At 39.9% G+C, this 14,649-nt stretch overlaps 1 protein-coding gene across 1 annotated transcript in view; it reads right to left on the bottom strand.

The window, feature by feature from the left end:
- LOC136610277 (mucin-22-like) overlaps positions 1-14,649 on the bottom strand; it is a 51,493-nt gene that overhangs the window by 20,033 nt on the left and 16,811 nt on the right. The window contains exons 5-7 of the mRNA XM_066589510.1: positions 8,826-10,606; positions 5,489-5,771; positions 4,772-4,890 (exon numbers count right to left, since the gene is read on the bottom strand). Of these exons, the coding sequence (XP_066445607.1) occupies positions 4,772-4,890; positions 5,489-5,771; positions 8,826-10,606 (2,183 nt within the window). The remainder of the gene's footprint in view (positions 1-4,771; positions 4,891-5,488; positions 5,772-8,825; positions 10,607-14,649) is intronic.

Raw genomic sequence — 14,649 nt, 5'->3', positions numbered from 1 at the left:
CGTGAGCTCAAGTTACTGCCAGCCTTATAACTGCAAGGCTCCACCCATGAGCGGAGAGTGGGAGGGGCCGACTGTCCAACTGCTGTATAAGAAGGGTGGAGGAGTGCGGGCGGCACCCTATGGGTGGACACGCCCACGCCACCGCCCTAAGCCGCTGGAAGAGCCCCGACACAGAGCTCCAGGACGCCAGAGCGACGCGCGCCGACCGCGGCTCCCTGCGCCACCCTGCATGGTAACAGTTGCGCTAGCAACGGCTGGACGCTGCGCTGAGAGACATTGCTGAATGGGGCCAAGGACAGCGGATGTGAGGGTGTGGGTGCAGGCCGGGAGACGGTCATGCCTGTGTCCTGAGAGGGGGGTTGGATCTCAGTGGCAGGTTGGGGCACAGGGGGAGAGGCAGTGGTGCAAACCGGAGGCGGTGAACGGCCTTTGTCCCACCTTGTGGGGTGCTTGGCCATCATATGCCTGCTCATGCTGGTGGTGGTGGCTCCCCGGCTGATCTTGGCGTGACAAACCTTGCACACCACAGTTCGTCGGTCGTCTGCACTCTCAGTGAAAAACTGCCAGACCTTTGAGCACCTTGGCCTCTGCAGGGTGGCATGGCGTGAGGGGGCGCTTTGGGAAACAGTTGGTGGATTATTCGGTCTGGCCCTGCCTCTACCCCTGGCCACCGCACTGCCTCTTCCAACCTGCCCTGCTTCTGCACTTGCCTCCCCCTCTGAAGACCTGTCCTCAGTAGGCTTAGCAAACCAGGTGGGGTCAGTCATCTCATCGTCCAGCTGCTCTTCCTCCGAATCCTCTGTGCGCTCCTCCCTCGGACTTACTGCAATTACTACTACCTGAGTGATAGACAACTGTGTCTCATTGTCATCGTCCTCCTCACCCACTGAAAGCTCTTGAGACAGTTGCCGGAAGTCCCCAGCCTCATCCCCCGGACCCCGGGAACTTTCCAAAGGTTGGGCATCGGTCACGACAAACTCCTCCGGTGGGAGAGGAACCATTGCTGCCCATTCTGGGCAGGGGCCCGAGAACAGTTCCTGGGAGTCTGCCTGCTCCTCAGAATGTGTCATTGTAATGGAGTGAGGAGGCTGGGAGGAAGGAGGAGCAGCAGCCAGAGGATTCAGAGTTGCAGCAGTGGACGGCGTAGAAGTCTGGGTGGTCGATAGATTGCTGGATGCACTTTCTGCCATCCACGACAGGACCTGCTCACACTGCTCATTTTCTAATAAAGGTCTACTGCGTGGACCCATTAATTGTGAGATGAATCTGGGGACCCCTGAAACTTGCCTCCCTCCTAATCCCGCAGCAGTCGGCTGCGATACACCTGGATCAGGAGCACGGCCTGTGCCCACACCCTGACTTGGGCCTCCGCGTCCTCGCCCCCGTCCACGTCCTCTAGGCCTACCCCTACCCCTCAGCATGGTGTATTACGAGTAGAGCAGAAACAGAACGCTGTAATTAAATGTGCGCTTATTGGCCTGTGGTTGGAGGCTGACTTCGCTTATGGAACGCACAGCAGAGCCAGGAAACAATTTTGTGCACGCCTGTAGTGAGACCGAGGTGCGTAGGACTGAGCTAGTGGAATTCACAGCGCAGAAGCAGTCAAGTGGCCAAAGGGCAGTGGTACGCCTTAAGTATTTGGCTTCCCTTTTTTTAAATGGTGAGCTGAAACAGCAGATACTGTATGCAGAGTATATTATGTTTACTGTTTCCCTCTGGCGCTATGACGGCGGTGATGTAACGGAGACAGCAGAGCCAGGAAACAATTTTGCGCACGCCTGTAGTGAGACCTAGGTGCGTAGGACTGAGCTAGTGGAATTCACAGCGCAGAAGCAGTCAAGTGGCCAAAGGGCAGTAGTAGGCCTTAAGTATTTGGCTTCCCTTTTTTAAAATAGTGAGCTGAAACACCAGACAGATACTGTATGCAGCGTATATATTGTATACTCTTTCCCTCTGGCGCTATGGCGGCGGTGATGTAACGGGCACAGCAGAGCCAGGAAACAATTTTGTGCACGCCTGCTGTAACGCTTAGCTGCGTATTAATTAGGACTACTACCCCCAGCAGACACGCAGTACACTGAAGACGGTCACAGGCAGCCCAAAGATAGTATATTTCCCCAATTTTTTTGAAATAGCCCACTGCCTATATAGACAGTATATCTCTTTCACCTTTCCCTCTTTCCCTGCCTCACCAGTACTGCTCCTATACTCTGTACAATGAGTGCAGACTGAGGACGCTATGCTCTGCACGCCCGATATACAAAAAAAAAAAAAAAAATTGTGCAACACTGCTAAAAGCAGCCTCAACAGTACTGCACACGGTCAGATGTGGCCCTAAGAAGGATGGTTGGGGTTCTTGAAGAGTAATATAACTCCTAACGCTCTCCCTATAGCAGCTCCGGCACCAGCAGCACTTTCCCTGATCTCTGTCAGAATGCATCTGTGGCGAGCCGCGGGCGGGGCAGATTTTAATACTCGGGTGTCACCTGATCTCCCCAGCCACTCACTGCAGGAGGGTGGTATAGGGCTGGAACGTCACAGGAGGAAGTTGTAATGCCTTCCATGTCTTTCTATTGGCCAGAAAAGCGCGCTAATGTCTCAGAGATGAAAGTGAAAGTAACTCGAACATCGCGTGGTACTCGTCTCGAGTAACAAGCATCTCGAACACGCTAATACTCGAACAAGTAGCAAGCTCGGACGAGTACGTTCGCTCATCTCTAAAGACTACATTATAGCTCATAATACTTTGGTGGACTCTCATAATGAGGCAGAAGATGACAATCAAATTAAAGCTGGCAGATCTGGAGGACAGACCAAGGAGGGACAACATCTGTTACAGAAATATCCCACAAGCCATAAAAGATTCACAACTCATGGAATTCCTCACTGATCTCTTTGTAGCAGTTATCCATAATGCATCCAAGTCCAACCTCCTGATTGTCAGAGATCATAGGGTACCTAAACCTAAAAACCTATCAGCTGCTGTGGTAATCCAGGGATGTTCTTGCAAGGCTGCACTTTTTCTATTTTAAAGATACTATCTTAAAGACTTTATTGCAAATCAAGCATCTTCCAGACCACTTCCTGCAGGTTTCACTGTTTGCAGATCTCTCACTTGACAGAAGAAGAGAATTTGCAAGATTCACAAAGGTCCTGAGAGAAGACAAAATGCTGTATAAATGAGGCTTCCCTGTGAAATTCTTGGTTTTCACAGCTAGAACCACCCACGTGACCTCTTAACCCAAACAAGCTGCATTCTCAAAATGGTCCCTCGCTTTGCCTAGAGAAGAAGCCAAACCTTCTCCAAAAAAAAGTCCGCCATCTCTTAAACAGGAATCGTCAAAAGTCCCACCAAAGCATCCCTCCAAGACATTCTGCACAAAGACAGAACTGCCACCTAATTGATTACACCACCTTTCTTATTCTAGCCATAAATTTTGATATTTGAAGATCTCTGAATGTTCTGAAAGTTCTACTACTATGTTTTGTGTCTTGGTGCAACATCTATATTTCTTCTTTTACTCTTTTCTATCACCTCAATTTCTCATGCTGTTAATCACCCTCCCATCATGAGTGTCATCACATGTTTCTTTTACAGCATCTATTTTGGTTTATGATCCATAATAAAAACAGTGGCCTCTGGTCTCCTTCCATAATTCAATATTACAAAAAACAAACCCTCATACAGCAACGTCGATGGATAAATAAAGGAGCTACGATTTTTTTTAAGGGAGGAGAAAAAAATGATAAACGAAAACTTGAAATTGACATTCAGAACTTATCTATGTCCCATTGGAAACATTAGGCTTAACCCATATTAACCAACTCTGGGAGGATGGGCGCTCTCTTACACTTTCAGAATTTTTTAACACATTTTGCATACCTAAATCAGATTTTTTTCAAACGCTTGCAAATTAGCCACCTTCTAAAGCAACCCCTTACCCCCTCAAGAATCAGTGTGCCACCCAAACTTGATGCCTGGCTTTCATCTCATCACGGTTCTAACAAAGGCGTATCCACCTGCTATACCATATTAAATCAGTCCTTAATGGATTCCATGGAGAATATCAACAAGAAATAGAGAGATGATCTAAAAATACAGATCTCTGACAACCAGTGGTACAAGGCATATTCCTTAATTGGCTCATTCTCCACCCACTTTCTCACAAAATTCTGTACAGATTGTATTTAACTGCCTGTACTTTGAATAAAATAGCTCCCTGTTTGGCCAAGTGTTGTTGGTGATGTGGGTCACCAGATGGTACACTGCTTCATCTTCATCTGTGGTGGGATTGCCCGTATGTCTGCAGTCTCTGGGGCAGGCCTTTCAGCTTATCACAAAGTTCAGCAATATTCAGATTCCTCCTAGCGCTGCTCCAGCTTTATTAAACCGAGATGCAGATCAACTTCCAAATACTCTACATACTCCAATGATGCACAGCTTGATTGCATGATTGAATGGTGAGGCTCCAGAGCTCTTACTGCTGTTCCCTAATCTAATTCTCTAATGACTGTGTACGAATGACCTGTTCCCCCAGTTACTTCACCCTAATATATCTGGTATAACAAATCATATTTTCACCCGTTTATCTATGTTTATCTCCTTATCAATACTGTTTGGTTTGTAATAAGTTTATGCAATGATACCTACAACGTCATTAACTCGCGTGTCCATACTCATATATCGCTTTATGTCCTTTGTTAAACACTTTGATTAAATTCCATAAAAATACATTATTTTTTCTTTAAAAAGTCACATGAAGATCGTTACCTCCTTCAGAAATCTTTTCTGGAATTTTTGATATTCTGAAGACAAAGGATTATTCAATGAGGTGCTAAATTCTACATTCTGCACATGGATGGAAATTTCCAGTTTGGTAATGACCAAATCTACAAGAAGAGAAGAAAAAAGAGAACGGTGAACTAAAGGCCCTTCATTCACATTAGAGTTTAGATGTCTGAAGTATCCAATAATGGCGGGGCCGGACAACTCTTTGTTGTGTACAGAGAAGGCTTAACTTTCTTCGTACAGATGATGTCTGGGGGGAAAAGAAGAATTGGGGACATTGAATTGCAAGCCTGATTCTTACATTTCCCATCAGAGAAGATAAATACACGACCGCTTTGGTCAAGCCGAACATTCATGTGTAGAGGAGGTGATAGAATGAATGACTGTTTGACTGGCAAAAAATCAAAAAGTACTCTCATCATACCTACCTAGTCTGATTTCATTGTGGATAAACATACAATTTCTCCCATACATGTATGGAGCACATGGATATACCCCTCCATCACAAGGCTCTGGAATAAAGAGAAATTTTGGCAAAGAGTCATCAAAATGTAAAAGATGATCCCTGGAAAACGCAGTAGCTATAAAAACTGTAAGTCATTAAGACTCAACAGCAACTACTGCCGGTGGTCAGATGGTCATCACTTGTGATGCTGGCCAAGGACGTAGGTTTTGATACTTCTTCAGATGTTATATTACCTTGTGCTGAAGGTTTAGTCCAATATTCACTTGTTTGCCCCTGGTTTGAAGTTGTTGTTTGCTCCGTTGACATTTTACTAGTGATTGTTGTTTTCGTTGTATGACTGATGGTAGTATCCAGTTTCATTGTGACTTTGCTGTTGGTAACCATCATTGGAGTAACTTGTGTTATATCTGTAAGTTGAGGTGTTGTCTGATCATTTGCGTTTGTTCTTTCTGTATGGCTGATTGTATTAACTGCAATCATTGTGGTAGTACTATTGTTGGCTGTGCTAGGAGTAACCTGTGTAACAGGGGAAAGACTACTGCTAATTCCAAGTGTTATCTGACTCTGATTGCTCGTTGTTTCTCCTGTATGACTACTTGTATTGTACTGCACTGGTGTTGTACTATTGTTATTCTGTGTCTTAGATGAACCTTGTGTAATGGTTTCTTTTCCTGTAAACTCAAGTGTCGACTGACTAATTTCACTGCTTGTAGTCTCCAGTATGATTGTTGTGTTACTACTGGAAGTTGTTATAGGAGTAACTTGTGTGACTGTGGACATATTTCCGGTACCTTCATTAGTTGTCTGACTGTTAGTGGCTATTTTTTCTGTTGAATGGCTACTAGTTTTATCCAGTACCGTTGTTGCATTATTACTGGTGGTTGACATAGATGTAACCTTTGTAATGGTTGTTTGACTACTTGTCAATTCAGGTGTTGTCTGATTTTCAGTGATTGATGTTTTACCTGTATCACTGCTGGCACTATCCAGAACCATTGTTGCATTACAATCGGTGGGTGACATTGAAGAAGCCTGTATTGTTGTTTGACTGTCTGGGATTGTTGTTTTGCTGCTATGGCTATCTGTATTATCCAGTAATACTGTTACGTTCTTATCAGTGGGTGTAATAGAAGTAACTAGTTTTGTTTGACTACCTGTTAGCTCATGTGTTGTCAGACCATCAATGATTGTTGTTTCTCCAGTATTACTCCATGTGTGATCTGGCACTATTGTTGTAACACTATAAGTGGGTGTAAAAGGGGTGACTTCTGTTATTGTCATCTGACTACCTGTAAGTTCAGGCGTTGTCTGATTCTCTGGGATTGTTGTTTTACTGTTATTGCTACTTGCATTATTCATTAAAATTGTTGTGTTACTATTGAAAGGTGTCATTGAAGTAACCTGTGTTGTTGTTTGACTATCTGGAATTGTTGTCTTGCTGGTATGGCTAGTAATGTTACCCAGTGATATTGCTGTTTTGCTATTGGTAGGTGTAATAGGAGTATCTTGTGCAGTTTGGGTTTTATTACCTGTAAGCTCCATGATTGTTGTTTCCCATGTATTACTACTTGTATGATCTGGCAAGATTGATGTAACACTATTGCTGGGTGTAAAAGGTGTAAGTTGTGTTGTTGGTGCTGTCTGACTACCTCTAAGTTCAGCTGTTGTTTGACCATCTAGGACTGTTGTTTTGCTAGTATGAATACTTGTATTATCCTGCATTGATATTGCTGTGTCACTTTTGGTGTGTGCTATTGATGTTTGACTATCAGTGATTCTTATTTGACTTGTGTGACTACTTGTATTTTCCAACATTATTGTTGTGTCATTATTGGCAGGTGTTATTGTTGTTTGACTACCTGTGATTGCTGTTTCACCTGTATTACTACTTGTGTTATCTAGTATTATTTTTGTGTCACTTTCGATGAGTGCTATTGACGTTTGACTATTAGTTATTTTTGCTTTACCTGCTTCACTAATTGTATTATCCAGCATTATTGTTGTATCACTATTGGTGGGTAGTGCTGATTGAGTTTCTGTAATTTTAGGTTTTATTTGACTATCAGTGGTTGTTTTTTCACTTATATGACAGCATGTAGTATCTGGCATTATTGTTGTATCACTATTGGTACGTGTTGTTTTTTGACTACTTGTAAGTTCAAATATTGCTTGACTATCAGTGATTGTGGTTTCGCCTGTCTGACTGCTTGTGTTATCTAGTATTATTATTGTGTCCCTTTTTGTGTGAGTTATTGATGTTTGAGTATCAGTGACTGCTGTTTTGCCTGTATGAATACTTTTGCTCTCCGGCATCATGTTTCTGTCAGTATTGGTGGGTATTATTGTTGTTTGACTATCTCTGATTGTTGTTTCATCTTGGTGACTGCTTGTATTGTCCATCAGTATAGTAGTATCAGTATTGGGTGTTTCTGTCTGACTACCTTTAAGTTCCGATGTTGTTTGACTATCAGTGATTGTTGTTTCACCTGTATTAGTACTTGTATTATCCAGTATTACTGTTGCATCACTAATGGTGGGTGTTGCTGTTTTTTGACTACCTTTAAGTTCAGATGTTGTTTGACTATCAGTGATTTTTGTTTCACCTGTATTAGTACTTGTATTATCCTGTATTATTGTTGCATCACTAATGGTGGGTGTTGCTGTTGTTTGACTTCCTATGAGATCAGATGTTGTGTGACTATCAGTGATTGTTGTTTCACCTGTATTAGTACTTGTATTATCCAGTATTAATGTTGCATCACTAATGGTGAGTGTTGCTGTTGTTTGACTTCCTATAAGATCAGATGTTGTGTGACTATGAGTAATTGTTGTTTCACTTGTATTACTACTTGTATTATCTAGTATTATTGTTGCATCACTAATGGTGAGTGTTGCTGTTGTTTGACTACCTTTAAGTTCAGATGCTGTTTGACTATCAGTGATTGTTGTTTCGCCTGTATTACTACTTGTATTATCCTGTATTATTGTTGCATCAATAATGGTGGGTGTTGTTTTTATTCCTCTCTTTGTAGATTCAGATGTTGTTTGACTATCAGTGATTGTTGTTTCACTTGTATTAGTACTTGTATTATCCAGTATTATTGTTGCATCACTATTGCTGGGTGTTGCTGTTGTTTGACTTCCTATAAGATCAGATGTTGTGTGACTATCAGTGATTGTTGTTTCACTTGTATTACTACTTGTATTATCTAGTATTATTGTTGCATCACTAATGGTGGGTGTTGCTGTTGTTTGACTTCCTATGAGATCAGATGTTGTGTGACTATAAATGATTGTTGTTTCACCTGTATCAGTACTTGGATAATGCAGCATTATTGTTGTATCAATGTTGGTGGGTGTTGTTTTTATTCCACTCTGTGTAGATTCAGATGTTGTTTGACTATCAGTGATTGTTGTTTTGCCTGTATTAGTACTTGTATTATCTAGTATTATTGTTGCATCACTAATGGTGGGTGTTTCTGTTGTTTGACTTCCTATAAGATCAGATGTTGTGTGACTATCACTGATTGTTGTTTCACCTGTATTAGTACTTGTATTATCCAGTATTACTGTTGCATCACTAATGGTGAGTGTTGCTGTTGTTTGACTTCCCATGAGATCAGATGCTGTGTGACTATCAGTGATTGTTGTTTCACCTGTATTAGTACTTGTATTATCCAGTATTATTGTTGCATCACTAATGGTGGGTGTTGCTATTGTTTGACTACCTTTAAGTTCAGATGTTGTGTGACTATCAGTGATTGTTGTTTCACCTGTATTAGTACTTGTATTATCCCGTATTATTGTTGCATCACTAATGGTGGGTGTTGCTGTTGTTTGACCTCCTATAAGATCAGATGTTGTTTTACTATCAGTGATTGTTATTTCACTTGTATTACTACTTATATTATCCCGTATTATTGTTCGATCACTAATGGTGGGTGTTGCTGTTGTTTGACTTCCTATGAGATCAGATGTTGTGTGACTATCAGTGATTGTTGTTTCACCTGTATCCGTACTTGGATGATGCAGCATTATTGTTGAATCAATGTTGGTGGCTGTTGTTTTTATTCCACTCTGTGTAGATTCAGATGTTGTTTGACTATCAGTGATTGTTGTTTCACCTGTATTAGTACTTGTATTATCCAGTATTATTGTTGTATCACTAGTGTTGGGTGTTGCTGTTGTTTGACTTCCCATGAGATCAGATGTTGTTTGACTATCAGTGATTGTTGTTTCGCCTGTATTACTACTTTTATTATCCAGTATTGTTGTTGCATCACTAATGGAGGGTGTTGCTGTTGTTTGACTTCCTATAAGATCGGATGTTGTTTGACTGTCAGTGATTGTTGTTTCTCCTGTATCAGTACTTGGATAATGCAGCATTATTGTTGAATCAATGTTGGTGGGTGTTGTTTTTGCTTCACTACTTGTAGATTCAGATATTGTTTGACTATCCGTCATTTTTGTTTCATCTATATGCCTGCTTGTATTTTCCACCAGTATTGTAGTATCAGTATTGTTGGGTGTTTTTTTCTGACTACCTTTAAGTTCCGATGTTGTTTGACTCTCAGTGATTGCTGTTTCATCTGTATTACTATTTGTATTATCCAGTATTATTGTTGCATCACTAATGGTGGGTGTTGCTGTTGTTTGACTTCCCATGAGATCAGATGTTGTGTGACTATCAGTGATTTTTGTTTCACCTGTATTAGTACTTGTATTATCCAGTATTATTGTTGCATCACTAATGGTGAGTGTTGCTGTTGTTTGACCACCTTTAAGTTCAGATGTTGTGTGACTATCAGTGATTGTTGTTTTGCCTGTATTTGTACTTGTATTATCCAGTATTATTGTTGCATCAGTAATGGTGGGTGTTGCTGTTGTTAGACTTTCTATAAGATCAGATGTTGTTTGACTATCAGTGAATATTGCTTCATCTGTGTGACTACTTCGATTATCAGTCTCTGTTATTGTATCTGTATTGATGGTAGTCTTATACGTATTTTGTGTCATAGCTGTTAGACTACTTGGATCTTTTGTTGTTTTATGACTGTCAGTAATTGCTATTTGACTTATTGTATGGTTACTTGTTTTTTCATGCATGGCTGTGGTATCACTATCAGTGACTATCCCTTGTGAAATATTAGAAATACTATTTGTAACTGCTGTACTTTCAGATACTGCTGTTGGATTGAGGTTGGTGATTAGAGTTGTTGGAGTTGGATCACAGTCAGTTGGGTCCTCCGTTATGGCTTGACAGTCATTGGCAGTGTCTTGAGATGTTGAACAGTCTATGACTGAGATCACTGTTACGCAATCTGTTATTTCCTCTGTGGTTATATCACATTCTGGTATTTCATTGGGTATGTCCTCACAAATATAATTACTATTTGTATTATCTAATATTTCTGTTGTGTCACTTTCAATGTGTGTTATTGATGTTTGACTGTTAGTGATTGCAGTTTCATCGGTATGACTCCTCGTTTTATCCAGCATTATTGTTGTATCACTATTGGTGAGTGTCACTCTTGTTTGACTACTTGTAAAATCAGATGTTATTTCACTATCAATGATTGTATTTTTACCTGTCTGACCACTTGTATTATCCAGTATTATTGTTGTGTCACTTTTTGTGTGAGCTATTGATGTTTGACTATCAGTGACTGCTATTTTGCCTGTATCACTACTTGTGCTATGCAGCATCATTATTGTATCAATATTGGTGGGTATTACTGTTGTTTGATTATCTCTGATTGTTGCTTCAGCTTGGTGATATCTTGTATTATCCCGCATTATTGTTGTACCATGTTGGGTGGGTGTTATTCTTGTTTGGCTACCAGTGATTTTTGTTTTGTCTGTATGACTGCTTGTATTTTCCGTCATTATAGTTGTATCAGTATTGATGAGTGTTTTTGTTTGACTACCTTTAAGTTCAGATGTTGTTTTGCCCGTATTACTGCTTGTATTATCCAGTATTATTGTTGTATCACTATTAGTGGGTGTTAGTGTTGTTTGACTACCTTTAAGTTCCGATGTTGTTTGACTATCAGTGATTGTTGTTTCACCTGTATTAGTACTTGTATTATCCAGTATTACTGTTGCATCACTAATGGTGGGTGTTGCTGTTGTTTGACTTCCTATAAGATCAGATGTTGTGTGACTATCAGTGATTGTTGTTTCACCTGTATAACTACTTGTATTATCCAGTATTATTGTTGTATCACTATTGGTGAGTGTTACTGTTGTTTGACTACTTGTAAAATCAAATGTTGTTTGACCTTCAGTGATTACGGTTTCGCCTGTCTGACTGCTTGTGTTATCTAGTATTATTGTTGTGTCCCTTTTTGTGTGTGTTATTGATGTTTGACTATCTGTGATTTTTGTTTCATCTGTAAGACTGCTTGTATTTTCCATCAGTATTGTACTATCAGTATTGTTGGGTGTTTTTGTCTGACTACCTTTAAGTTCCGATGTTGTTTGACTGTCAGTGATTGTAGTTTCGCTTGTATTACTACTTGTATTATCCAGTATTATTGTTGCATCAATGTTGCTGGGTGTTGTTTTTATTCCTCTCTTTGTAGATTCAGATGTTGTTTGACTATTAGTGATTGTTGTTTTGCCTGTATTAATACTTGTATTATCCAGTGTTATTGTTGCATCACTAATGGTGGGTGTTGCTGTAGTTTGACTTCCTATGAGATCAGATGTTGTTTGACTATCAGTGATGGTTGTTTCACCCGTATCAGTACTTGGATAATGCAGCATTATTGTTGCATCAATGTTGGTGGGTGTTGTTTTTATTCCACTCTGTGTAGATTCAGATGTTGATTGACTATCAGTGATTGTTGTTTTGCCTGTATTAGTACTTGTATTATCTAGTATTATTGTTGCATCAATGTTGCTGGGTGTTGTTTTTATTCCTCTCTTTGTAGATTCAGATGTTGTTTGACTATCAGTGATTGTTGTTTCACTTGTATCAGTACTTGTATTATCCAGTATTATTGTTGCATCACTATTGCTGGGTGTTGCTGTTGTTTGACTTCCTATAAGATCAGATGTTGTTTGACTGTCAGTGATTGTTGTTTCACCTGTATTAGTACTTGTATTATCCCGTATTATTGTTGCATCACTAATGGTGGGTGTTGCTGTAGTTTGACTTCCTATGAGATCAGATGTTGTTTGACTATCAGTGATGGTTGTTTCACCTGTATCAGTACTTGGATAATGCAGCATTATTGTTGCATCAATGTTGGTGGGTGTTGTTTTTATTCCACTCTGTGTAGATTCAGATGTTGATTGACTATCAGTGATTGTTGTTTTGCCTGTATTAGTACTTGTATTATCTAGTATTATTGTTGCATCACTAATGTTGGGTGTTGCTGTTGTTTGACTTCCTATAAGATCAGATGTTTGACTATCAGTGATTGCTGTTTCACCTGTATTAGTACTTGTATTATCCAGTATTATTATTGCATCACTAATGGTGGGTGTTGCTGTTGTTTGACTACCTTTAAGTTCAGATGTTGTTTGACTATCAGTGATTGTTGTTTCACCTGTATTACTATTTGTATTATCCAGTATTACTGTTGCATCACTAATGGTGGGTGTTGCTGTTGTTTGACTTCCTATAAGATCAGATGTTGTTTGACTATCAGTGATTGTTGTTTCACCTGTATTAGTACTTGTATTATCCAGTATTATTATTGCATCACTAATGGTGGGTGTTGCTGTTGTTTGACTACCTTTAAGTTCAGATGTTGTTTGACTATCAGTGATTGTTGTTTCACCTGTATTAGTACTTGTATTATCCCGTATTAATGTTGCATCACTAATGGTGGGTGTTGCTCTTGTTTGACTTCCTATGAGATCAGATGTTGTGTGACTATCAGTGATGGTTGCTTCGCCTGTATCAGTACTTGGATAATGCAGCATTATTGTTGTATCAATGTTGCTGCGTGTTGTTTTTATTCCACTCTGTGTAGATTTAGATGTGGTTTGACTATCAGTGATTGTTGTTTCGCCTGTATTAGTACTTGTATTATCCAGTATTATTGTTGTATCACTAGTGTTGGGTGTTGCTGTTGTTTGACTACCTTTAAGTTCAGATGTTGTTTGACTATCAGTGTTTGTTGTTTCTCCTGTATCAGTACTTGGATAATGCAGCATTATTGTTGTATCAATGTTGCTGAGTGTTGTTTTTATTCCAGTCTGTGTAGATTCAGATGTTGATTGACTATCAGTGATTGTTGTTTCACCTGTATTACTATTTGTATTATCCTCTATTATTGTTGCATCACTATTGCTGGGTGTTGCTGTTGTTTGACTTCCTATAAGATCAGATGTTGTGTGACTATCAGTGATTGTTGTTTCGCCTGTATCAGTACTTGTATTATCCAGTATTATTGTTGTATCACTAGTGTTGGGTGTTGCTGTTGTTTGACTACCTTTAAGTTCAGATGTTGTTTGACTATCAGTGTTTGTTGTTTCACCTGTATCAGTACTTGGATAATGCAGCATTATTGTTGTATCAATGTTGCTGAGTGTTGTTTTTATTCCAGTCTGTGTAGATTCAGATGTTGATTGACTATCAGTGATTGCTGTTTCACCTGTATTACTATTTGTATTATCCAGTATTACTGTTGCATCACTAATGGTGGGTGTTGCTGTTGTTTGACTTCCTATAAGATCAGATGTTGTTTGACTATCAGTGATTGCTGTTTCACCTGTATTAGTACTTGTATTATCCAATATTAATGTTGCATCACTAATGTTGGGTATTGCTGTTGTTTGACTTCCTATAGGATCAGATGTTTGACTATCAGTGATTGTTGTTTCCCCTGTATTAGTACTTGTAATATCTAGTATTATTGTTGCATCACTAATGTTGGGTGTTGCTGTTGTTTGACTTCCTATAAGATCAGATGTTTGACTGTCAGTGATTGTTGTTTGACCTGTATTAGTACTTGTATTATCTAGTATTATTGTTGCATCACTAATGGTGGGTGTTGCTGTTGTTTGACTACCTTTAAGTTCAGATGTTGTGTGACTATCAGTGATTGTTGTTTCACCTGTATTAGTACTTGTATAATCCAGTATTATTGTTGCATCACTAATGGTGGGTGTTGCTGTTGTTTGACTTCCTATAACATCAAATGTTGTTTGACCTTCAGTGATTGTTGTTTCACCTGTCTGACTGCTTGTGTTATCTAGTATTATTGCTGTGTCCCTTTTTGTGTGTGTTATTGATGTTTGACTATCAGTGATTTTTGTTTCATCTGTATGACTGCTTGTATTTTCCATCAGTATTGTACTATCAGTATTGTTGGCTGTTTTTGTTTCACTACCTTTAAGTTCCAATGTTGTTTGACTGTCAGTGATTGTAGTTTCGCCT

Source organism: Eleutherodactylus coqui, chromosome 2 (assembly GCF_035609145.1).
Source record: "Eleutherodactylus coqui strain aEleCoq1 chromosome 2, aEleCoq1.hap1, whole genome shotgun sequence".
NCBI lineage: Eukaryota > Metazoa > Chordata > Amphibia > Anura > Eleutherodactylidae > Eleutherodactylus > Eleutherodactylus coqui.
This window is presented reverse-complemented; position numbering and strand designations above follow the sequence as displayed.